Source organism: Pleurodeles waltl, chromosome 5, assembly GCF_031143425.1.
Source record: "Pleurodeles waltl isolate 20211129_DDA chromosome 5, aPleWal1.hap1.20221129, whole genome shotgun sequence".
Classification (NCBI taxonomy): Eukaryota; Metazoa; Chordata; class Amphibia; order Caudata; family Salamandridae; genus Pleurodeles; species Pleurodeles waltl.
Genome location: NC_090444.1, coordinates 107,472,349 through 107,499,071, shown reverse-complemented (window position 1 = coordinate 107,499,071; position 26,723 = coordinate 107,472,349). Strand labels below are relative to the sequence as shown.

The 26,723-nt window shown below is 42.3% G+C and overlaps 1 protein-coding gene across 2 annotated transcripts in view; it reads left to right on the top strand.

Annotated features, from left to right (window-relative positions):
* Window positions 1–26,430, top strand: part of LOC138295431 (brain and acute leukemia cytoplasmic protein-like) — a 640,139-nt gene extending 613,709 nt beyond the window's left edge. The window contains exons 3-4 of one of the 2 annotated variants that reach the window (XM_069233729.1): window positions 20,980–21,170; window positions 23,317–26,430. In XM_069233729.1, coding sequence (XP_069089830.1) covers window positions 20,980–21,170; window positions 23,317–23,346 — 221 coding nt within the window. In that variant the 3' untranslated portion in view covers window positions 23,347–26,430. The remainder of the gene's footprint in view (window positions 1–20,979; window positions 21,171–23,316) is intronic. The other variant, XM_069233728.1, reaches the window with a different exon arrangement.
* Window positions 26,431–26,723: the final 293 nt, after the last annotated feature.

The following is a 26,723-nucleotide window of genomic DNA, read 5'->3' as shown; positions in this document are numbered from 1 at the left end:
CAGACAGCAGCTGAAGTGAACGTCATATTTTTGGGGAAAACTTTGTGACGATTCTATGGTTTTGTACACTTAAAATGTGAACCTACCTATAATGTCCCTGTAACCTTTGTTTTTTTAAGTGATACATTTAAGTGTATATATATATATATATATATATATATATATATATATATATACATATATACATATATATGGGTAGTTTTTTGACTTGCCTATATCTTTGTCGCTGTTTGACGATGAATCTTCACAAAGATTTCCTGATTTTTTTTCCTGAGACTCTTGTTATGCATGGGAAGTTTTGGGGTGATCCATGAAGTAGGGCCGAGAAATAGAAGGGGTCAAAAAGATGTATTTCCCATGTTATTTCCCATTGGGGTTTTGAACACGACTACAGCCCAAACTGCTAAACGGAATTGCACTAAATTTGGTAGAAAGGTCCTTTTTGGTCCAAAAAGAAGCCTTTTTCTTGCTTGGTGTAAATCCGTTCAGTGGTTTTTGAGATAGTAAAAGAAAAAGAAATATAGATATCTAGAGGCATAAAGGATTTGCAAATAATTTGGGAATATTCGTGAAAGCATGTGCGAATAGAAGCACTGTAATTGGCCGGCTACAACCTGAACAGAAAGTTGCAGCCGCCATTTTAATGTCCCTGGTCATGATCCCCGAGGCTGAAGAACAAAATTAAAGGTAGCATGATGGGTCATTGTGGAGGTTGCCTGACCCCAGGGGTGTGATATATGGGTGTTTGAAGGTCAGATTATGGGTTTAAAATTGGGTTTAAAATTATTTATTTTCACCGTGTGCGAAATATTCAAGTTATTCAAGAATATTTGAGAATATTTGCAAATATAGTGCATGGTGAAAAACTAAATAAAAAAACATTCACAGACTCCTTCATACACTAATTCATTTACTCATACGTGCACCCAGAAACTCATGCACCCTCTCATACACCCACTCAGACACTCATGCACCCACTTAGACCCACTCACCAAGTCACACACCCACTTTCAAACTCACTCAGGCACTCACGCACCTACTCACAGATCCACTGACAGAGACAGACCCTTTGGCCAACTCCCACTGCGCATGGCCAAAGGCTGTGTGCAGCGTGGGGTTGGGTGGTTATAATGGCTTGGCTGCAGCGCCTGACCAGAGGCCAGGCCTTGCAACCAATCCCCTGCGCGAACGGCCAAAGGCCATACACATCGGTGGTTGGGTAAACATATAGGAATTAAAATTACTTTAAGTTTTAAAAAAACTTAGAATTTCACTGAAAAGCCAAAGGTTACAGGGGTGTTACTGTTAGGTTCTAAATTTACCTGTACAAAACCAGAGAAATTCAACAGTTATAGTTAGAGTTATTTCAAATAACTTTAACTCGTTCCCTAAGGTAAATATAACTTGCACCATGCTCAGATAATTAATCCATATATTATATCACTGATGACACCCTCTATGGCATCTTTGATGTTATCACTGCAACATTTTCTGTAAAATTATTGATGAGAAAACTATGCATGATAAAGGTATGTGCTGTGGAGCTGTAGAGTTATAGAACCTTTTTTTGCATGTTTCCTTTGTAAGTAGTGCCAAGAAAAAACAAGTAGGTCTTAATTTAATTCATCAGTTTCTTCATTCATTAATTGCATCAAAGAATAAAAGCCAGCCAACATTTTATTATACTTTCCAAGAAAGTTTTTAAGGACTGAAAAATGTATGTAGAAAAGAAATCTTTAAAAAAACGTGAAACAGCATATCATGTTAAGTCAAATCAAGTTTATTAGCATAGTTAAATAAAACCATTGCCCACTATAAAATCAGTTTTGCATGCATCCAGAGAATGTGGCCACTCTTAAAATCCTTTACATTAATTTGCTTAAGAGCGCTCCAAAGATATGGGAGCAGTGCAATCCTACAAATGTCTTAAAAACATTTTTATACAATTTCTGCTGCCAAACTAATAATATACACATAAACATGTGTGCAAGACCATTTGCTTTAGCTACTAAGGAATCAGTGCTTACTTTATTCATAGAGGATTACGTTATTACAATGCTTACTTTTTTCATAAAGGATGTCTTGTGTAAGCTGAAATTCAAGCCTACTGATTCCTTTCCCCACCAACAACTGAACTTAAATACAGGACATAAATCAATTTACCCATTGAAGTGCCAGTGCTACATAGAACAAGAAACATCAGAAACAGACAAACACCATTAGCTGTTAGTGACTAACCACAAAATAACTGCACTCAGTGAAAGGTCCTGTCTTACACCAGATCTTACTAGGTCTTTTTAGACATTTCTTTAAGGAATGATATTAAAAACTTTACACTCCTGCAGGTCAAAGGAATAGAGGAACCACTTAGCCAGATGATTACCGCTTGTTCACATGAGCAGATGTTCAAATATATCAAAATTTGTTTCAACAACTTTTTCCTTTGTGCCCCAGACCAACCATACACCAAAAGCATGTTCTAATGACTCTTGCTTACACCCACAAAGACGACAAGACTGAGTTTGCAGCTGCTGTTTACAGGAGGGAACAATGGGCCAGATGTAGCAAAATTGCAAATTGTGAGTTGCAATTTGCGAGTCCTTCCGACTCGCAAATTGCAACTCGCAATTTGCAATGCAGAACGGTGTCTCAGACACGTCTGTGCGTCGCTATGGGGTCGCAATGACCCACCTCATGAATATTAATGAGGTGGGTCGCAAATTGCGGCCCCATAGCGACTATGGGCACTCGCTAACATGGAGGCCTGCTGTCGTCTGCAGACCTCCATGTTCGTGACTGCTTTATCAATAAAGCAGTTTTTTTTTTTTAAATGTAGCTCGTTTTCCATAAAGGAAAACGAGCTGCACTTAAAAAAAAATCCGAAACCTTTAGTTTCGGAATTTTTTCAGGGCAGGTAGTGGTCCCTTGGACCACTACCTGCCCTGAAAAAATATTGTGTGGTCCATTCACAAAGGGGAAGGGGTCCCATGGGGACCCCTTCCAATTTGCGAGTGGGTTACCATCCACTTCAAGTGGATGGTAATTGCGACACCATTTGAGACCGCATACGCGGTCTCAAATGGTATTGCATACTACTGCGAATCGCAAATAGGAAGGGAACACCCCTTCCTATTTGCGATTCGGAAATGCATTTTGCGAGTCGGTCCCGACTCGCAAAATTCATTTCTGCATTGGAAACTCCGGTTTGCGAATCGCAAACGGCAAATTTTGCCGTTTGCGACTCGCAAACAGTTTCCTGCATCTGGCCCAAAGTCTTTAGTCTCTGTCATATCAAAATGAAATAGCAGAAACCGGTACTTTAGAACATGAGAAACATATGTTCACAGATAATCCCCGGCTTGCAAATTTTTATATGAAGATATTACTATGCAAGTATGTGGTCTCTGTGCAAGTGCATTTTTATCTGCTGGTAAGGACAGACACCAGGTAGAAACATTTATTATAGGATTAAACACCGATTTTCCCCATGCTCATGGCCCATGCATCTTGTAGGCCTACTTCCTTAACTGTCTGATTTAAATGGTGACCCCATGAAATTTTTTAATTACTTCGCTGTTGCTCCTCAATTTCCATCCAGCATAATTTACTAATGGAGCCGGCATCACCGGCACGGAGTCTCCAACATAATTTGATGAAAGCACACTTGTGCTGGAATGCTTGATGGTTCAACTCAAATTCTAAACGTACCTGAGCTGGTGATGCTGAGACTGGAATCTGAGACACAGATTTGTAAATCTTTGTTTGAATTTTGTTAAAGGAGGCAATTTCCTTGCCCAACATGATTTCTGCCCCATAGGACAATGTTGGCATTAGCCGAGTCGACATTGCACAAAGCAGGTGGTTAAGCGATAAACAGCACCGTTTCTGTTTTAATAGTTTAAACTTGTAGGTAAGTGAGTGAGCTCTTGCCGGAGTAGCGGCAAGTTGAGGTTTAAAGGTCATTCACTGGTCCACTATAAATCCCAGACACTTATATGAGAGGACTACCTCTACCAGTTGGCCTTTAACAACCAAACGTATGACTTCGTTTTCAAACCACCTTCGTTTTATTTAGGTTTGGCTCAAGACCTTGCTTGTCCCTATAACTGATTAAGGATTTGATACTGCGCTGCAGACCGACTGAAGTTTGACTCAATAGGACGATGTCATTCGAAAATTGTAAATAAGCTATCACTTCTAAGGCCAGAGAGGGCAGGTGGCTATTTTCCAACAGAAGGAGCTGACTAAGTCTGTGAGTTATAAATTAAACAGCGTTCTCTGTTTTAACTTTATTTGTGACTTGACCACCCTCACCGATTTGGACTTGCACCCATGTTCCTGAATGTAATTTGATGATTGCCCTCAATAGGGGCCCAATCTTCCAGCTTTTGCCAGAGTCGTGTTCAGGGAACATGATCGAAGGTCGACTTAAAATCTATGAAACATGCAAATAGCTGAGATTTTATGTATTTGGCCTTCTCATCTAAAAGAGTTAATGCTGTTAAGTTTATTGGTGTCCACATACCTGCATTAAATCCTGTCTAATTTTGTGTTATAAGCTGTTTTTCATTTTCCCAATCTGTTAAAGGATGGAGTAGACAGGATGCGTGGAGCTTTGCTTCAACATCAATTAGAGCTATAAGCCTGTAGTTTAGTAGAGAGGCAGGATTTCCACTTTTGTAAATCGGATTAAAGATCTCACCTTTCTGTGAATCTGGCAGTCGCATGGTACGATGAAGATCATTAAAAAGTAGAGCACATTAATAAGCCCAGTATGTTACATCTCCTCTGAATAGAGCATTCGGAATTCCATTTGGACCGGCCGCCCCTTCCAATTTTAACTTCTTTATAATTCCCTTCAGCAGGTTGAAATCTACGACAACGGGCAAATGCTCATGTTTCTGAATTGGAACGCGGGTATCAGACTTCACTTCAAAACCAAAGTTGGCTGAAGTCAGGCATGTCTTGTTTTTCAATGAGGCCAGCAGGTCTTCTCCCTTCACCTCTAGCAGTGGCATTGAGTACATTGTAGCCATGTGTGCTTCCCAGGCAGCTGCGTCGATCCCTTTGTTGAACTGTCTAGTTTTTCCCAGCGACAGCCCGTTCACTGGCTGCCAGAACCTTTTAGTATTCTGCAGTTTGCTGGATGCAAGTAGCATAGGGCCAGATGTAGGAAGCTGTTTGCATGGTGCCAACTGCGAAAATCGCAGTTTGCGCCATGCAAAAGGCCTAACGCGATGCACATTCACAAATTGCGAGTCGGTACCGACTCGCAATTTGTGAATGCGACTCGCAAATAGGAAGGGGTGTTCCCTTCCTATTTGCGACTCGCATCGCAATTCAGAATTGCTTTGTGACCGCGAATGCGGTCGCAAAGCAACTCGCAGTTACCACCAGTGTCACACAGGTGGTAACTCATTCGCAAAAGGGACCCCTTCCCCTTTGTGAATGTTGCCCAGAATGTTTTTTCAGAGCAGGCAGTGGTCCTACGGACCACTGCCTACACTGAAAAAACGAAACCAAATGGTTTCGGTATTTTTTTTCATTTTGCAACTCGTTTTCCTTTAAGGAAAACGGGCTGCAAAATGAAAAAAAAACTGCTTTATTTAAAAAGCAGTCACAGACATGGAGGTCTGCTGTCTCCAGCAGGCCACCATCCCTGTGAGTGCAGGGACTCGCTATGGGGGGGCAAAATGCGGCCCACCTCATTAATATTGATGAGGTGGGTCTTTGCGACCCCATAGCGAGTCGCAGACGGTGTCTGAGACACCGTTCTGCATCCGAGATTGCGACTCGGAAATTGGGAGTCGAACAGACTCGCAATTTCCGAGTCTCAATCTCGGAGTTTGCTACATGTGGCCCTTAGTCCACAGATCCTCTTGGTGGTGGCGTTTTTCTGACCAGCAGCTTTTCTTATATTGCAATTTCAATTTACAAAGCCTGGTTTTATCAGACTTCTTGCCAAGGTTTAGCTCCTTTACCATTCTTTTTGATTCTTGTGTAGTTTGATCTTTTAGGTTGCACAGCTCTCTATTATACCATAGTTGTCTACCATAACCTCCCCTTTTGTTTGCCCCATTTAATGGAGTTAAGAGTTGTTCATTTGCAGGAAATGTTGTCAATAGCGAGTCACACAGAAGTAGCCATGCCATTTCCTGCTCTGGTTCCGTTTCAAATTTTGAAACAGCATATCATTTCTTCCCACATAGATAAAAATTCCTAAAAACAAAAATGCAACTAAGTATTCAAACCAAAAGTGAACAACTTCATCTAACGCAAAAATACACCTGTCACTTGTCAGGGTTTATAACGCCACCATTACAGTGCTTAATTTGTGCTTGTTGTTTCCGGTGTTGAGCACCGGCACTTATTTTTTTAGGGCCGGGGCATATTTTTCTGCTCAAGCGTTTGCTGGGAGCAAAAGACACATATGGGAAAGACGGAGGAAGAGACAAACGAAAAAGCGTCACAAAGAGAGAAAGTAGAAAGCTGCAAGAGTGAGCTGAAGGGGAAGGAAGTGGCTTCATATGGATTGACGGATCACGCCTCCTTAGTATTCAATGCTCACACATTTAACTGCAGCAGCCGCGTGTTTAAGAGGAGGGCTTTGGGCACCGGCACCCTTTAATTTACAAATTAAGCACTGCACCATTACATGTATTTGTATCACTGTGTCACTAGAAGAAGTATCAACATGCAGTGAATGGTGACATATAATTAGGCTCTTTTGGGCACATTTTCAAAATGTAGGCATAGTGAATTATCGTACGACCAAACTCCTTCAAAACAGGTATATTCTGTTCAAATGCACATGAGCAATCATTTTCTAAGTAAAGTATGATATTTACCCGTTACTGTATAAAATGTATTTACATCAGATACCTAATCATACAATTAAAAGCCTTCACTTTCATGAATTTTCCAAAAATTCATTGCACACCCATTGTGTTCTTAATATTTATTTATTCATGAAGTATGCATAAGGATTTCAGCCAGTTAAAGTAAGTTTAGTTGGGGGAAAAGGCCTACAAAACAATCAAAACATATGCAATACAGTGTGTTAAATACCAATTCTACATGTTATGCCTCATTTTCATGTCATGGGTGGTATTTACGACACCACCCCAGTAAATACCTCACCTTGGATTATGGTATTTACAAGATGTTGATCACCCCCCATTCTGCACAACTTGAAATCAGAGCCATTTAATTTTCCTATTTTTTCTGCATTATGCCAAAGATGCTAATCACCCTAAGTCATTGCCTAACATGACCATCAATGCGGTATAGTATCTTCTAAAGTGTGTCCTAATGAACTCTGAATGTCATGACTATGGATGCTATGTTGCTAGTGTTTCTCTCTGTTTTTAACACAATATATTTCTTGTTATTATGTTAATCTGCTCATTCAGAAATAAATATGTAAATACATTACTATATATGCCCATTGACGTTTTCAAAGAAGCAATCTCTTTGATTCTCTTCATATTATAACACTAAAGTAACATATCTAGTATTATTAATTGCTCTCTGAACCATATTAGTATATTTTGCATAAACAATAATTTCCCTCTGTCTTCCATAAAGTGCATGAAACCTTTTTTCCATATTCTTTGACAAACCAAGTACATAAAGACTTTGCTGTATTATTTCTGCTTGCAAAGGGAAAGCTTTGTAAACTTACTGTCCAGAATAATATCTCTATTGTAGTTTTGTTTTTTGTTTGACCCGGTGATGGCCTCCAAGCTTTTCAGTCCCATGTCCTAGGGAATCACTTCTGTGCTAGAGGTTTGGGCTCCTTTTGAGTTCTAGGATTTTTATGATTGGTTGCACTCATTTCTGCCTTACCTGTGTTAACAATAAAACACAAAACGTCAGAAAGGCCAAAGTCCAACTAGTGTTTAATTCAAAATAGCAGACTGCACACCAAAAGATGAAAAATAATTGCCCTTTTAACTGTCAGGGACTATCCTAGAACACAGTCAGTTGGAAGGTAAAGCTAAAATACATACAAACCTAGACATATATGTTTTCTCATAATACAAGTCAATAAATCTTTGTCATTTGACAAAGTTGTTGCTCTCAGTGAAAACATAACTAAACTACAGGTGGCAGTACCTTCCTCCTGAGGAAGCGCCTTAAAGCGAAGGTATCATTCACTTGTAGAATACTAGCCTCATTATTCTAACAGAATCCGGCTTACACTTGCCAGGTTTAAAAACACTGTTATGCTGTTATGAAATATACAAGGTATAACACTGAGTCTTGTAGCTTCTAGGAGTACTAGGCTCATGAAAAAGAGTAAGCATACTCAGTACCACAAGCAGCCTCCATCTAATATAAAACAACATCCATATTTCAGTTGATACATTTAGGGCTATACATGCTGTTATTAGAGTATGTTAGCATAATACAGATAAGATTTTACATTTATTTTCACTGCCTCCCCTTTTTCCAGAGGGGGAAAATCTTCAGTTTAAAATAGTCCAATAGAATACAATCTCACCAGTTTTTTTAGTAAACTCCTTGTTATCACTGTCCTCATCGTTCTGTAAACTGTAAAATTATTGGCAGTGCCTCTATTTTTTCAGAAGCTTTGGATGATGCACAATATTAACCTAATATCAATATATATATAATAACCACAGTCAGGACGAAAACAATTATGGATTCAAATTTCATACATCAAGGGATGAAAACGTCCCTCAACAGCGCCTACATGCTGTAAGGACTCAGGTCAGGGCCGCAATGCATCTCATGTAATTTCGTTACACCCCTTAATGTTATCTATCTGCTTGTGTATGCTAAAGGGCTTTTTGAGAAAATGAGTGCAACATTTAGGGCCAGATGTAGCAACGTAAAAATTTGCGAGGTGCAAAGTGCGAGTCCATGCGACTCGCAATTTGCACCCCGCAAATTGGTATGCAGTACGGTGTCTCAGACACTGACTGCAACTCGCTATGGGGTCGCAATGACCCACCTCATGAATATTCATGAGGTGGGTCGCAAATTGCGGCCCCATAGCGAGTGTCGTCAGCAGACCTCCATGTTCGTGACTGCTTTCAATAAAGCAGTTTTTTTTTTTTTAAGTGTAGCCCGTTTTCCTTAAAGGAAAACGAGCTGCACTTAAAAAAAAAAACGAAACCTTTAGTTTCGGTATTTTTTCAGGGCAGGGAGTGGTCCCTTGGACCACTCCCTGCCCTGAAAAAATATTTTGGGGTCCATTCACAAAGTGGAAGGGGTCCCATGGGGACCCCTTCCAAATTGCGAGTGGGTTACCATCCACTTGAAGTGGATGGTAACTGCGATACCATTTGCGACCGCGTATGCGGTCGCAAATGGTATTGCATACCACTCAGACTCGCAAATAGGAAGGGAACACCCCTTCCTATTTGCAATTCTGAAATGCATATTGCGAGTCGGTTCCGACTCGCAATATGCATTTCTGCATAGCAAAGAGGCATTTGCGCCTCGCAAACGACGATTTTCGCCGTTTGCGAGGCGCAAATCCTTTGCTACATCTGGCCCTTAGTCCCTACAATTTCACATACCTCCATCCCCTTTGCCTGCTGAGAGGTGATATAAAGCTATCCTGTTTGGAATCAGCATCTTGGCTTGGGCATCTAACTGTCCCTTTTCTAATCCCAAACCTACTGAGATAGATTTTGCAACTTCTTACAAAAAAGTTTGCATTCTAGCTTATCTCATTTAAAAAATGGAAGTCATTCTGTGTTCAGGAATTGGAGCGGAGGATCACGTAGTGTTAGCTGAAACAGCCTGCTTGTCTCCTTTTTTCTAAGCGAAGATCATCAAAGTGTCATATGTCTGGAATTATGTACCTTATATAGCAAGTCTAAGGCCAGTCTAGAGACAGCCATAGGTAGGGGTATGATCCACAAATTAAAGATTCATGATAGTCTTTAGGGTGACATTTGAGAAACTACAATCCATCGTGAAGACAATACTCATAAGGTGGTCACTCAAAAGGAATGTTCTCCACTGTTAAATCGCATATTGTATCCAGCAAAGTTACTAGAGATATGTGCTCCTCAGTGTGTGACAATAAATCCTTGCACAGAAATTGTAAGATGGGTCATGTTTGGCATGTTGCAGTTGAAATGAGTATTGAATTGTTCAAGGCCTAAGAAAGAATAGAGGGGATTCCGGCACATTCTGTCAGTCTATGCTCAAAGTGGAAAAGCTGAAGGCCATCACCATTAAAACGGAAGAGCATTCTGATGAAAGTAATGCTATCTCCCTCAATCACAGGCATGTGCATGTAAATCCAGCGGGAGAAAGAGTTAATGGTCTGTCTGTACTTTTCCTATCGCAAGGCATAGGAGTTACCCTTGTAAGCTGAGGGCAAGTGAAGGTTCAGTACACTTTAGTCTTGGAGAATTCCACAGTCTGCAGAAAATATGCCCCCCATAACCAGCCAGATGCTCAAAGCAGCAATAAATATATCAAGGCGGACCCACAGAGGAATCTGGTTTTGAGTAGGAGGAAGCTGCTTTCCTCTCATGGAGGCAGTAGCAATGAGAGGCTATTGAGTCAACATAACTTGGTGGTCATGGAGCAGGCAAGGAATGTGGGCACCGAGGCTCCAACACATCTCCAATAGATGACGAGGCCACAGTAGATATACTTTCAACATATAGTGCCTGCTTGTGGTTGTAGGTGTACTGCTGTCTCTAAGAGGACTAACACGCTTGCAGGTTGTAAGGCAGTATTCCTCAGGCATACATGAAATGAAACCCAATCTTCAGGCTAGAAATGGTAGGCTTCTGTCGGACACTCAGATAAGGAAGCCAACACCTGTTAACGGAAACTGTAAAGACATTGTTTCAATATTGTAAAACAGTGTCATATTTAACTGCAAATCCAGCTTGGCAGAGGAGACAGGGGCATTTGAGGTGAGCATCATGGGTCAGCACATAACTATTTTACATAGGCTCCATTTTCCCTGCTACAGAGGGCTTTCACTCTCAAGAACCATAGTGCTAATGGTAGAAAATTGGGCTGTTTTATCTGTGCCTCTAAACATATCTTAAGTATCTTATTTTACAGGGTCCCATTATCTACTATATTCTGAATAAAGTCTATTTTGATATGCACACAATGCTCAAAGGGGGAGGGTGATCTACGGCGTGGCCTTGACCACTTTTCCACCATTGATTGACAGGCATGTGTCACAGGATTGGCATTAACTTTGAGCTATGGAAGAAATGAAAAGCACTTACCAATGGATTGCCACAGCAAGTATAATGCCATCCCCACCAACGTGAGGTGTTCCATGATACATCCTGGCAAGTTTGGGGAGTAGAAATTTTGTTGTAACCACCTGGCAGCGCTGTCTCTTTCCAACCCCCTGGTGCTCTTTTACACTACTACATTATCCAGGATTGTTTATCATTTTGGATGCTTGCTTCTGTAATTAAAAGTGGTTACTGGAAATAGATTAGTTTTCACAACATACATGGCAACATCAGCTGTTTTAGAAAATGTGGCATTCTTAGCATCTGAATCAGCTGGGGCATTGTCCCTTGAATTATCATCATGAGGGTGCTAGTGAGCAGCACATTTTACCACCACCACCTTTTCCATTAACTGGGAGGCAATTAGAAGGCTTCAAAGATATTGTTCATTTTTACAAGGTACCCGCCGAGGTCAAAATATCCAAGGTCAAGAAACCTCTTTACAGCCATTGGCATGCAAAGCATGCAAAGCTATGCATCATTTCAAAAACATATTTTGAGTCCATGTGCAGAGTAAAAGTATTTTCTTTGTTCTTGGCTAGGTTGAAAGCTGGAGTGAGAGCAATGAGCTCTGTGATTTGGGCTGCTTTGTCTGTGGGCAAAGTACAGCTTCCCACCTCTGGGTGCCAGGAACGAGAGTACTGTCATCATTTCTGAGACTGGATCCATCCACAAGATAAATTATTTCACATTCATTGAATGCACTTCAGTCAAATCAATGCTCGGATTAGTGGCCTAGGTGGCAGTTAGAACAGAGTCGTGTGGATCTTCATCCACCCTCCCTCCTAGCCATCTGTGGTAGGAGGTAGGGGAGGAGTGGTCACTCACACCTGAAAGGGCTGTGCCTGCCCTCACACAATGGAGTCTCCAACCTCCTGGTGAGTGTCTGGGTCCTGGCCTGGGCAAGGCAGGATTTCACAATCAAAAGAGACTTTGCTTTGAAGTAGGCCTACTTCAAAGGAGAAAATGGGCATAAGAAGGGCACCCAAAACCACAGACTTTAGAACACTTCTGGAAACCAAGAGGAACCTCTGCCTGGAGAAGAGCTGAAGAGCTGAGGAAGAAGAGCTGCCCTGCCTGTGACTGTGCTTTGTGGAGCTATCCTGCAGTTGCTGCTTCTGCCAGAGTAAGAGGGCAAAGACTGGGCCTTGTGTGCCTTCCATCTTGTGAAGATCTCCAAGGGCTTGATTTAGAGCTTGCCTCCTGTTGTTTGAAGCCTCAGGGACAGCAATGACTTCTCTCTGCCAGCACCTGGAGTCTCTGGAGAGACTCCTACTCTGCCAAGTGGTGCCCATCCAGTTTCTGGGACTCAGAAAGGAGAAGCTGGCAGCTTAAGAGGAAGAAATCCACGCACAGAACGCTGTGCGGGGAAAAGATCGACGCAACTCCAATCTGGGGCTGAAAAATCGACACGCCACCAGCTTTGCAGCTGAAAATCAACGCTCACCTGCAACGCGACCAAAGAATCAACGCACGGAGCTGGAGAAATGACGCACAGCATCACAGACGGAGGCTGGTGAGATCACAACCCACGCTGCGTGGTTTTCGGATCATCGTGCGGCAGGATTTTCGACGCAAGTACCGATGGGCATGTAAAAAACAACACAAGGCCTGCTCGGAACCAAGAGTACTGACCGGATCGACGCATCGCTCTCCTGCATGACCACTCCTCCCCTCCCTCCTAGCACAGATGGCTCATTAGGAAATGCAGACTACACCCCAGCTCCCTTTGTTTCACTGTCTTGTGTGAGGGGCAACCAGTCCAACTGTCAAACTGACCCAGACAGGGAATCCACAAACAAGCAGAGTCACAGAAATGGTATAAGCAAGAAAAATGCTCACTTTCTAAAAGTGGCATTTTCAAACACACAATCTTAAAATCAAGTTTACTAAAAGGTGTATTTTCAAATTGTGAGCTCAGAGACCCCAAACTCCACATGTCCATCCGCTCCCAAAGGGAATCTACATTTTAATCAGATTTAAAGGTAGCCTCCAAGTTAACCTATGAGACAGACAGGCCTTGCAACAGTGAAAAACGAATTTAGCAATATGTCACGGTCAGGACATATAAACACATTACTATATGTCCTACCTTAACCATACACTGCACCCTGCCCTTGGGGCTGCCTAGGGCCTACCTTAGGGGTGCCTCGCATGCAAGAAAAGGGAAGGTTTAGGCCTGGCAAGTGGGTACCCTTGCCAAGTCAAATTTACAGTTAAAACTGCACACACAGACACTGCAGTGGCAGGTCTGAGACATGATTACAGAGCTAATTATGTGGGTGGCACAACCAGTGCTGCAGGCCTACTAGCAGCATTTGATTTACAGGCCCTGGCACCTCCAGTGCACTTTACTAGGGACTTACTAGTAAATCAAATATGCCAATCATGGATAAACCGATTACATATACATTTTGTACAGGAGCACTTGTACTTTAGCACTGGTTAGCATGTGTTGTGGCATGGCTCTGTGTGAACATCCAATCAGCGTTCAAAGTCTCTACAAGTGTTTCTCGACCCACACTGTCCTGCAATAAGTCTGTTGGGAATCGCCATGTACAGGGCAGTCAGTGATCACAACCCCGTTCAAGTATGCACATGGGTGGAGCATGGTCCAATAAATAGCGTGATAAGTGAGTCGCCTCCATAACCCTGGGGGCATAGTGTTTAGTCATTAGGATACAATCTAGCATACTAAACATGCCATGTGTTGGGAGTAACAAGTGGTTTCTTGCTTAGTTGGGTGTGTCTCCCTCCATATGTCGCACAGCCCCAAATGTGTCACAGCCCCCACAACTGTGCTGCCATTTTTGGTCTGGTATTCTAGCTTGCAGGATGGGGATCTAACTCACCATCATCTATGCAATTAAAATCACCCATCCAAAACAGCCGCTGTGGATGCCACGTCTTGGATTCCATCTTAGAAGGAGGAATTATTTAAATTTGGGCCATATGAGTTCACAAATGTCACGTCTGTGCCATCTAATCTGCCATGCAGGACTATGTATCAGCCCTCCACATCCACCTCTATAAACGTCATCGCAAACTGAACACCCAGGGCAAACCACACCAGGACCCCCCCTCCGAGAGTAGGAGGAATAATTGGCAGAATACACCTCGCCCCTCCATTTTTTCGCTAATTTTCCTGCCTCTTCTTCTGTAAGTTGTATTTCCTGGATTCAAGCAACACTCACACTGTGTCATTTGAGCAGGGATAGTACTCTATGGTGGCCATTATGACCTTGGTGGTCCTGCCCCGCCACAGCTGCGGTTGCGGTCAGACTGCTAACAGAGTAGGGGTGCAGGACTGCCAAATAATGACCGCGGCAGTGAACTGGCTGCATCACAGCCAGTTCACCGTCTGTACCACCAGGGCAGAGAGACAGCCTGGCCGAATGTTGACCACCTTCGACCTGGTGGTCCACCTAACACCGCCTGCAGTATAATGAGCATCCTTTCCGCTAGGGATTCCGTGGCGGCAGTCCTGCCTCAAAATCCCTGGCCGAAAGAATACTGGCGACAGGAATACTAATTCCTGTTGCCACAACAGGACTCCCCAACCCCCCCTCCATGTAGGAGGCCCTCCCACCCCTGACCCCATCAGAAGCCCCCACTCCTCCAAGCACCCCCTCCCCGATTCCTGTACTTACCCCTCAACCCCCAATCCACGCACGCACTCACCACACTTACATACATACACGCACACATCCACGCTCACTCATTCACACACACGTACACACAAGTCCACAACAGACCCACACCCCTGCATACAGGCATTCACACAAGCACACAGACACTTGCACACATATGCACACAAACACACACAACACCCCCCTCCATTCACACACACATACACAAACCCATTCCGGCACACAACACTCAACACCCCCCCTCCCCTGTCGGATGATCACCTTACCTGGTGGTCGCAGTGGTCGTCCCAGAGGGAACGGGGTCCATGGCGCTTGCTCTGCTGCCAGCGCCCCGCCAACACAACACCGCCACGCCATTTACAATGTTGTAATGCGGTGGCCATGTTGTGGTGACGTGGCAGTGGAGCAAGTTCCAGTAGACCGCTGACCGGCAGTATGGCTGCTGGCGGCTTCCCTGCCAAATAGTGGTGGAGGGCAATCAACAGTCATAATATGGCAGTCTTCAGACCGCCAACACTGTCAGCCATCTGGCGGTGGTGACTTCGGCGGTTTATAGAATAGACCGCCAAAGTTATAATGAGGGCCTATATCTTTTTTGTGATGTGCCCAAGCCCCACACATTCCAGGACAGGACTTTAATCTTACTTATGTTTATCATAGGTAGTTCCCGACAACTGTATCTCTTTCCTAAATCCCTGCATGTCGTAGGGGCAGTGGATGTAACTCTTCAACTATTTAACCAACTCAACAATACCTCCTTCCCCCACTCCCAGGACAAGAAATAGCAACCAGTAATCTCATACTTGTCCACTCTAGTCGATGTGTCAGGACAAGCACTATTGTAACCCTTTAATTTGCCCACACCAAACTCCTCTAGAGCAACCTAATAATGAATTCCCCCCCAACCACCAGCATGAGATCATACAATTTGAAATTTTAGTCCAATTAGTTTCACGGGGCAAATCTCTGAAATCACATTTAACAGTGCACACTTTAGAGCATTCACCTCCCTCCCCATCATCCCCAGGTACCATCCACAGCCATGATCCTTTGTCTACCAGTATTTTCCTCCCCTCATTTGGAACTATCAAACCCAAAATTGATTCACATCTGACCAAATGGGTCTGCACACCTCAAACACACTCTGCAATTCTTCTTGAAACCGAGATGGATTTTCCTGAATGTTGGGGGAATTGTGTCTTTATGGTCATTAAGTCAGGGGATGCAATGAATGTGGACCACAAATCTCCCTCATTCACAGGGAGAAGAGTGAAATAGGATGGAATCTTATCATCAATGTCACTTGGATGAGGAGAAGGTGGAGGCTATTTAGACAGTCACCCTGCAGTTTGTGTTAAGCTGTCAAAAGTGATCAAGCTAAAATCATTCCTGGTAGAAAAGAAGAGTAAAGGGGATACAAACCTATGTTCTCTCTCTTCTTCTATGCCATTATGTGCCTGAAGAAGTAACTATGTCCAAAGATTGCCTCCCATTAGTTGGCAACACACATAGAAACCAGGAGAATGGAGTGCAAGGACAAGAAAGTGAAAAGTGATTTGCAGCTTCAATTCCCAGATTGGGCTTTGGAGGTAAGGAAGGTTTCTTCAGCACTTGACGGAAAAAAAAAATGATTTGGCTTATGATCAAAGCATGAGGAAGATGAAATGTGGAAACAGCAGATCCTGGCATCAAGATCTTATTGCTGTAATGTCAACACAGTGAGTGAATCAGTAGGCAAGAAAACCTCAATTGTGTGGATGTGATAATTTGGAAAAATATGTTGAGACCCTTGAGTTGAGTTGTTCCTTGGCCCAAAGAGAAGAGAATCAAACAGGTCAGTGAGTATGGAAAGGTTACCTTCTGTGTCAATGGATGCCATTCTCACTTTAGCCCTGATGCAACACACTCATTAAAAAGGTTCTGATGATTTGTGGACATTTTACCACATGGCAAACACCAACATGCTCTCGATGCCAGTGTGTGCCCCCAACCCAGTACCTTCGCTCCCCTTCCCAGCCTGCTGACCGGTTTCCATCACTTACAACTGCAGCACTATTTAATTAGGCTTCTGTGGCTATCTAGCTGTCAGGAGTACATGGGGAAGAATGGCAGATGGCCAGTAACATATTTCAAAATTTTTGACCTTTATTTATTCGTTTTTATGTCGATCTTCACCTAAAGTCCTATGTGCTCAATGACTGCCTATATGAGATAAGCATACACAATAAGCCAACAGACACCCACGTTATCCGGGCCCCTTAATGCATTTAATCTAAACAATGTATCTGTAAATGCTGCTAGGATACCTCTAGTGTTAGTAACTATTACTAGAGTCCGTGTGGGACTGTGGGTGTTTGAGAGTACGCCTCTCTTCGGTGTTGTCCTGATCTTTAGATAATCATTCTTATTTGCATTGCTCTTCTTGGACGACTCCTTGCTTCCATCATTGTCACACGCCCTTGTAGTCAGTTAGACCCTATTGTTAAGTCTTCTCCATAAGAAACCTTTATTGTGGCAATAGCTACATTGTGAGGAAAAAATAGTTGCAAAGTGGCAGCGTATTCCCCATGGCCAGAAAAGGAAAACTTGCGATTGGGCACAAAATAAAACTGATCAAAGTACAGTAACGGTGTTCAGCCAGACGCTTTTTCACCCAATCGCTTTCCGGTGCTCAGAATATGGTTGTACATACATGCAAATTCAAGAGAAAGTCACAGAAGTCAGAAGTATAAACTGTGGACGCTAGATTAAAATTCTTAGAACCAGTAGCGTGGCAAGGATGCAATGGGTCCTAGTGCAAGCAAGGAAAATGGCCTTCCTAACTGCTGCAACAGCAAATTAGAGCAATAATCCAGGTTAAAAGGCCCCCTCAGGCTTCTTGTCTCCAGTACCACTTGGACTGCTACAACACTGATAGCTGAGCGCCCTGCCTAGAACCTACCATATATTCGCGTGTTGACTATCTTTGTATATTACCATTTCATTGGCTTCTTCAGAACCCTGTGCATCAGTGACAGAAATGAGTAACTATGGCATCACATACTAAATAGGGATGTAAAAAGCAACAGCAGCTGCTGCCAGTAACACTTGGTGGGGCAGTACACAGAGTGGGAGGGAATAGTTTAAAATAATACGCCGCCTCGGTGTTCCTCTGCTACCGTTGCCTGTGTGCTTCTCTGATTCCCTCCCCATCCAATCCAGATGCTGCTCTCATGCTGTTACCCAGCTTGAGAGACGTGCAGGGAGAGGTCTGAGCAGGCTGAAATCCTGCTCAGTTAGGAACAGGGAGCCTGCACTGGTCCTCCACGGCTGTGTTCTAAGTGCGCATGTCAGTTTGGCTGTCCTAAGTTGGCTGGCCAAACTGACATGTGCACTTACAGTGCACCTACCACTCCTCCTCCCTGCTGCTGACACAAAGGATGGCCCGTCTCACCCTAGAGTCGGCAGACTGGTTAGTTAAAAAATACAATTATAATAAAATAGTTGTATTATAATTTTATTTATTTATTTCAGCCATTTCGGAGGGGCCGCCCCTGATAAAAAGATCTTCTAACCTTACATATTTTTATATGCATGACTCTCCTTCATTTACGGTTTAGCTGCGAAAAGCTTTATACATGCATCAGAAATGATGATTAATTCAAACATAGCGAGCATCCACTTTAAGTGAATTATGTGGTGCTCTGCCCTAGCCTGCCAGCTAGGAACATCAGGTGCTAATGGTGACCCGAAATCCGTTGAGTTGGGCCTGAGTAATTCTGGAATGTACAAAGTGGACCAGATCACACGAAGCGTATTAGGGTGAGACAATTTTGCATTGGTGATGGGTAATTTTGTACTGGAATTCAAGGCGACCAATTTTAAAACAGTTTTCAACCAACATGTGCTTCAATTGACTAATGCAGAATGCTGTTTTTTCCGTGCTTATTTTGTGCAAATGTCCACGTGTAGTCGGTATAAATTTCACTGGTAAATTGGCCATCACTGGTGTAAAAATGCCTAGAACCAGATCCAGTTTAGGTTGGCTGAAAGCAGTTCAGGCTTGCCTGGCACCTGTACAAGGAGTCTTGGATACTATTCTAAACAAAGCAAAGCATTTATGTACTCTTGCATGGGGATTATTAACAGAAGATTTTAACAAACAGAAAAGACTGAGGTAAACATGGGTCTCCGAAATGCAATTTAATCTAATTTAGAGTACTACAGTAATAGTAGAAATCTGTGGTAATCGTGATGAGGTTGCACAACATTTCAAGTGTTACTGTAAATGCAGAAAAATGCTCGAATCCTACATTAAGGTGACATGTTCTTTTACAGTCCCTGTGAATTATACGTTTTCTGGTCATTACCTCATCCCTCTCAACGTTATTATGGAAAAATGCGCACTAAATACCAGTTTCTGAGGATTGTGGCTCAACATTTAGGCCCTCATTGCAAGCCTGAATAGGGTGGGACATTAACATGGCCAGCTTTAGCGCTGGTGGTGCCCAGTGAAATGGTCTTTTTGGGCAACTTTACCCCATGTCCTCCTTTTCCACGAATTCCCTCACCAACAGTGCCCCTCATCTCTCCATAGCCCCTCTCCTACATGTATTTCGTTTTTTTTATAGCGCTTCTCATAATTCACTCGGACTCGGTTCTGTGAGCTACATAGTGTACACTTTCTTTTCAGCAGGTACATTAACCCAGTGCGCTACTTTATGATAAGCCAAAACTGCCACTAGACAAAACTTGATCTCTCTCCAGCAGGAACATTAAGCACCAGCGTTTTCTTGATATTGTTACTGAGATCAGAGTCAGGTGTGGCTGCACCGGTCGCACTGTCCTAAAGCTGCCCTTGGTATTCATTTACTATACATGTTAAATACCATTGTCCTTGGGTGAAGTATTTAACATGAGCAGCAAATTGCTCCTACTCTGAGTTTCAACAGGAAAACAAGGCCTAACGTGGAACACACTAATCGCCTTTTTTCCAGGTCTTTCCCCCCATAATTTTCAGCTAGAATTTATCTGTGGAATACTACGAGGATATTCCGCTCCCTGTGTCAACACATGTTTGCACAGATCTTGGAATTCAGCCCTGAACTCGTAATGAGGACGATAGTAGCAGCAGCAGCTCGTGGGAGGGAAAAGGGACGGGGCAAGGTGGCTCGGCGCATGTCGGGGAGGCAACAACAACAAAAAAAGAAATAAATAATAAAATAACTTACCTTACCCGCCGCACTGGTGATCTGCTCCGCTCCCCTCTTCTCCTCTACTGCAGTCACAGGCTTCCAGCTTGCCCTGCAGCCAATCCTAAGGCTGCTTTGGGACGCATCGCACAGCCAGGGCACTCAGAGGGAGAGTGAAAGTCTCTACCTGCTGTCTCCAACACAGCAACGCAGTGCCTGCATTGCTGGGTTGGAGAGCGCCCAGTGCGCATGTGTGTTTGGCTGGCCTGAGACAGCCAAACATACATGCGCACTGAGGGGGAGTGCTTGTCACAACCCTATGGCCCCACCCCTTTTACTATAAAAAGATAAAAAACACAGTTTATTATTGTTTTACAGTGAAAGTTTTGCAGCTGCTTCTTCTGGCGGGGAGGGGTTATGGGGCAACATACCTCCGCCATAGTGGAGGATCCGCCGCTAGATAGTAGTCAATCATTATCGCACCTTATAAATTCCCATCCTTGTGGCATAGGTTTTTAAAAAGTATGATAATTATCACATCCCAACCATGGCCATGTGTCAAGAGTTCCTTAGGTAAATGGGTATATGTGCCCCAAATACGCTAGCAATTTTTACAACTCTGTTATAGCCTCATACAAGGTATTGGAGGCCAATATTCTCCAATACTAGCTACTAAGGACTTTAGTTTAATATTGACGTGTGTGCCAAATAATACTCAAAGAACGTGCCAAGTGTTTTCCATGCTGTCATCCCTTCTGTGCATTATCTAAAGACCTGTGATTTACCTAAGTGTTTGCCCAGTTGGTGAGGATTATCCATTATTATCAATGTGTTCTAAGTGAAAGATCTGAAAGTTTTGGAGTGATACGACCTATAACTAGGATTGTTTAACTTATTTTTCAGTGGCTGATTTCTTTGATGATGGATTCCCTAATCCAGCCCAGGCTTATCTCAAGGTGTGTTCCGTGATCTCAGATCCAGCGCTGAATGACAAGAAGCCCACAAGTGGAAGTCCTGCCCCCAGCAGGCAGCAGCTGGCTGTCCCAGCGACAGGGACAACACTGCAGAAGCGCAGTGTCCTGCGGACGGAAGAGGTGAGGTGTCCATTTTATCCATGATTGTCCTCATTTCTTTCCCATCCAAAAGTAACTTGCTCAGAACGATCTCAAGGTTTCTAGTGACTGTTATTGCAGGTGGCAGGCACCATTGCATGTTCTATGCATCAAAGTAATTTGAGGAAGAATAAAGTATGTTTTCATTCCCTTTCAATGGGAAAAACAAGGATAATGTTAAAGGTTTTCTACTCTTTTGCAGGCCTGCTGTACCTTTACTCTGCATGTTTTTGCATTCACTGACCAAGGCAATGTAACAACATGATCTGTCTTTCATGCTTTGACTTCAGGTGATGGTTGTAGACAGATCATATGGCCATGGAATGATGCACCAAGACATGAGCCAGTAAAGGTGATTTAGACATAGATGATTTTAATTAACTAATCAACCGCTCATTCATTCAGAAGGTAATGTGTGTTGTCAATTGCACTGTACTGTAATTGCATGTAGGGTCTGAAGTGTTCACATATGAGTTGTGCATGAAGGGGTGGAGGAGCAGCAACCCATGGAATTAATACATACAAGGGTTTGTGGAGTTCATCCAGGAGCAGTGTTGGTGCAACCCAAAAAGTCAGACAGAGTCAAGGAATGATGAGGCATTACACAAACATGAGTCTGTTGGTTAGGCATAGGAGTGGCTGAGGATACACTCACAGGCATGAGCTATATCCATAGTGTATGCAATGAAGATTACATCTAGGAGCAGTAGAGAAGCAGTCATAGCAAAACCTTTGGCCTGCCTTAGGAATCAAAGGGAGAATGGGTTAAACAGTGACTCTGTGGAAGGAATGCTGTTAAGTCTCTGTTCAAAGAAAAATATGAGGTGAATCAGAAAATGTTTCTGACCCAAAGCCTTACTTGGCCCTAACAACGCCAAGTAGGCAATTCACTCTGACCTTCTCTGGCCTTCAAATGGGTGCATGAGCTGGAAGTCCTGGAAGGAGAGGTTGAAATAGTCAGGGGGTGAGGGCAGAGTGAGAAGAAGAATGAACAATAACAGATGGTACAGAGAGAAAAGAAGAGAGGTGCTAAGATGTAGGCTGCGAGGAGGAAGGCAGAGGAAGACCATTGTGAGGTGAACTGAACTACCACACGCAGCACAACCAGGAAGGCTCTCAAAAAAATAAATGAAAATAGTTTCCATCAGGTTTAAATTGCTGTGTATATTGGAAATTGAACATGAAAGACCATTAGGTTGCCCAACTCCGTCCTTAATCAGTTTCATGACATTTATCTTAATGGCTTAGGGGTTTCCCATTTAGGACATCTGGGATCTTCGGAATGTACCCATTAAACTAGAGAAGACAAACTCTGGGACAATTCACCCCTCCAGCCATCCAAATAGTAAGTTAAAAGGTGGGCATATTTACTGGTGGAAGGTGCAAAAAGTATCCGTCCAGCGACAGTCTGTCCTTTGGCATGAAATTGAAATTTCTCCTACTCATAGCTTTCCCATCAATGGGCAATGGATCACCAATACCTTGTTCAGCAGCTATCCGATGATGTGGAACCCTCTTCAACTACAGCCTGCTGCATTGCTGCACTAATGGTTTTTGACCTTCATTTCAAAGACTTAGCCAAAGGTAAAATTTCTGACCTGGTTGAACCTGATTTCTCTATCCGACCCAAACTGCATTGAGGTTGGCCTTAGTTTGCACCTTGGTACCAAGCAAGTGCAACCAGAAGCCCTCTGTTGGCGCTCAAAAGCTTTTTGGTGCTATTTTTATATTTCAACTTCAAAAATCTTACCTCTGGTTTTCTGTATTGGAATTCTGTCGTGCTGGTGGCATTTTATTTACTAAAATTTACTCTGGCATTTTAAATTGGTTTGAGATTTTTTATGTGTGTTGTGTTTTGACATTGTTACTGTTTCGACACTGCATAAATATGTTACACATCGACCCAAAACAATTTATTGACTATGAAGATTCACCCTGACAAGGACGGTGATTATTATCTGTGGTGGATATCCACCCCCTCAACTAATACTTCCGATTTGTTATACCAGGTAATAAGTCTTCACAAGAAATCATCTAACTGCTGGAGGGCTAGATTTACTTTCAATGATACCTTACAAACACACTAGATTGCAAATCATGTCTAATCCTCTACTCATCTTTTCCCTAGCTTTTCATGTTCTGTTTTGCTGATATGTAAACTTCCAACAGAAGCTGAAGATTTACAGATACTTTCCTGGACCCCACCACCATCACTGTAAACCGCAACAATCTCTGTATTGCGGGCCATCTTAATATTCTGCCTGACTTAAATTTCACCCACACAAAATCATACTTCACTAAAGGAACTCAATTTCTCCCAAATTTTCCCTGGGCAAACACATCCAGCAAGGTATATCCTCAACGAAATGTTATGTCCACCCAGTAATCATCAGGTTAACATGACCATTGTCTTCAGATCTCTAAATGCATGGAAAAACAATGTGCTCTCCAACATCACTCTGGCTTTCTCCCTGACAGAACTCCCAAAATGACCATGATCTCCATAATCAGGGACAACCTCAACTCAACTGTTGAAAGAAACTGTGTCACTATTATGGTATATCTTTACTGATATGCTCCTCACGACAAAGTCCATCACTACTATATCCTACTGACACTAGAGTAAATAGCATCCTGAGGACTATTGCAAATGGCATCTTCTACTACACCTCTGAGAGATCAAACATATTTTCAGTCTTACCTTTCTCATCATCTTCTTTCCATACCACTTCTGCTGTACCTCCAGACTTGATCATCTCTCCACTTCTATTCACTGCCTGCTTGAGTCTGCTACCAGATCTCCTTCAACATAACATACTGTAACTATATCAATGACACTTAAATCATTCTGTAATTAGACACTTTTGGGCAAAACTGCTGCCTTCAAGCTGTTGGCCAATGGATGCTGAGAAACCACCTAGAAGTCAAATAATTTAAACAGAAATCCTTACACAGGGAGAATGGAAGAACTTCGGGGAACTTGGACCTCTACAAGAGACACCTCCCAGTTAAACCAAGTGCAATATGTGCAGACTCATACCTCGACCCACAGAAGTTCCTGTCTGTTCTTCCAACTCCAAATACTTAAAAAATGCAGTAGCCAGATAACTACTACACCTGTACCTATATGACAAGAGCAACCAAGTGCTTCACTTGCCACCCATGGCCAGACACTCCTTCACTGTATGCGATGTTGCTCTTAGGGTCATTGGTCTATCCTTTATTCAAATACAACTTCAAAGATACAGAATTGCTCCCTGCAATCTAAACTTCCACTCTTGCTGACCACCATGCCCTACATGAAGTCCTTCATCTGTAAAAACTCCATCCATCTCTGTAAATGCAGAAAAACTACGAAGCGCCTTTCTGGCACCGTCAAGAAACATACAAGGCCACCAAACTATCAGGAAGTGGATAAATATCTGTCTCTTCTTCAACAAGTGTTTCAGCGGAATCAGTTTTGCATGATTAGATCCACTGCATGGATGAGCACTGCTACACAATCACAGGAACATGATATGATCAAAGCTCAGAACTAAACTCTTAAAACTGTACAAAATGTTGTTGTGTAAGATTACACATTCTATTTCTTACTTCTTTTCACTCCACTATGTGCTGAGACACAGCTACATGCGACACAACGACAGTAGCACTCTAATCATTACAAATTATACCAAAACGCTTCCCACATAGACCACACATCGAACACACAAGTTTCTAATCAACTGCAGCTTCATGAGTTGAATGGCACCCATCCAACAAAAGTTAGGGAGAAGATTACTTGGAATGATCAATTTCTTATTGAGAAAATTGTCACAGTTTAATATTAAAGTAGGTCAAATATCCTTTGAAAATTCTTAACTTTCAGAATATTTGATAACAATGAATGCAAATTGTTAAATAAACCTACAATGAAATTAATTTTTAAAATATATTGAAGGCAAATTCTTTATGAGCATTGTTAGGTAGCTCTCCTTGTCCTCCCTGTGTAAATTTTCTGGTTTGTCATGCTTACTGACCATCTGTTTCACAATTCCGCAGACTAAGTGGCAGTCGAACCGTATGTCTACGAAGCAGGTCACCATAACAGTGACGCAGAGCATTCAACAGATAGACAAGTTGGGTAAAGTCCTGGAAACATCTCGCACAACGTTTGAGCTGACGAAGCCCCCTACAGAAAAAGTTGATGAATAGTGCATTGAATTTTCTGGAAAGCTGCTTATCGTTATAGTGATGATAATTCATAGTAGTAGTAGGAAATAGCTGTTGATACTGATTTAGCGTCTTGAGCCTCTCTGTCTTTTTTATGTGTGCTTTTTTTGTAATATTTCTCAGTGTGTAATGCTCACCTGTTGAGGATTTTCAATATGTTTGTATATGCTGTTGTATTTATTTGCAATGCTTTTAGACTGGATTTGACAATTTCCAAGAGAGTACCAAAACAAAACACAGCACTCAAAAGAAAACCCTGTCATTTCCAACAGAAAATTCAAATATCAACAAAACATTATTACAAGATTTAAAGTAATCCAGTAACGAACTGGCAAATGTGTACGTCTTCAAACATTATGTGCATCATCCCCCTGTCTGATAATATTTACTTTTCCTCACATCCATTTCTATATAATTTGAACACCTCAATGCAATATTTTAGGATTTCTTGTCCATAAGTGCATTATGCAATTTCAGAATTGGCCTTAAATGCTCTGTGAAATAATGCGGTAATCAAAACGCCTACCCCAGGCACTGAATTTTAAAGGTATGAATGCTCATATCATCCTATCCAAAGAAAAACAAGAAATCAACTTATTTAATGCCTCAAATATTTATGCAGGGTCATTCCATTTGAACCTCACTTTAGAAAGAGTGATGTGTCAACTATAGTCTTTAACACTGTTTCACTCTTCACTGACTGTGAAGCCAAATAGATTATTCAATCACGATTGTGATCGGGTCAGAAGTTGGACATACACTCTAATCTCCAATGGATAGTGACAATAATTTCATCAACTCCCTTAAAGTCTGAATTGTTCAGCTAATTATGTGGAACTTCGATAATTGCTTTGATGTGTCTTTGCTTATTTAACTTGTTAACACTCTCATTCACCATTAACGTTATGCTAGCAGGAACAAGTGCCAAAAATTAAAGAACATGATTTCTGTGTGTGAGCTATCTCTAAGTGTAAGCTCTCTCCCAGGCAATGTGGGATCTTAATGAGATCAATATTTTAAATAAAGTTATAAAAAATTTACCTCTGTTTCTTGTGATATTTGGAAACTTCAGTAAAAATAGGGGTATGTGAAGAAGCATAGGCTTATACATGCCAACTTTGCATATATTTTTTTAACCTATCGGTAGCTAGGAGCAGGGCATTAGCACCAACCAGCTGCAACAATAATAAGGCTTGAACAGCAGTTCTGAAGTAGCTCTCTGCATGGACATCTTAAGGATTCTGGGTGCCCAGGGTCAAACATAATATGGGACCCCCTGCTTGGGACAACTGTGAATTAATTATCCATGTTTGGTTCATTCAA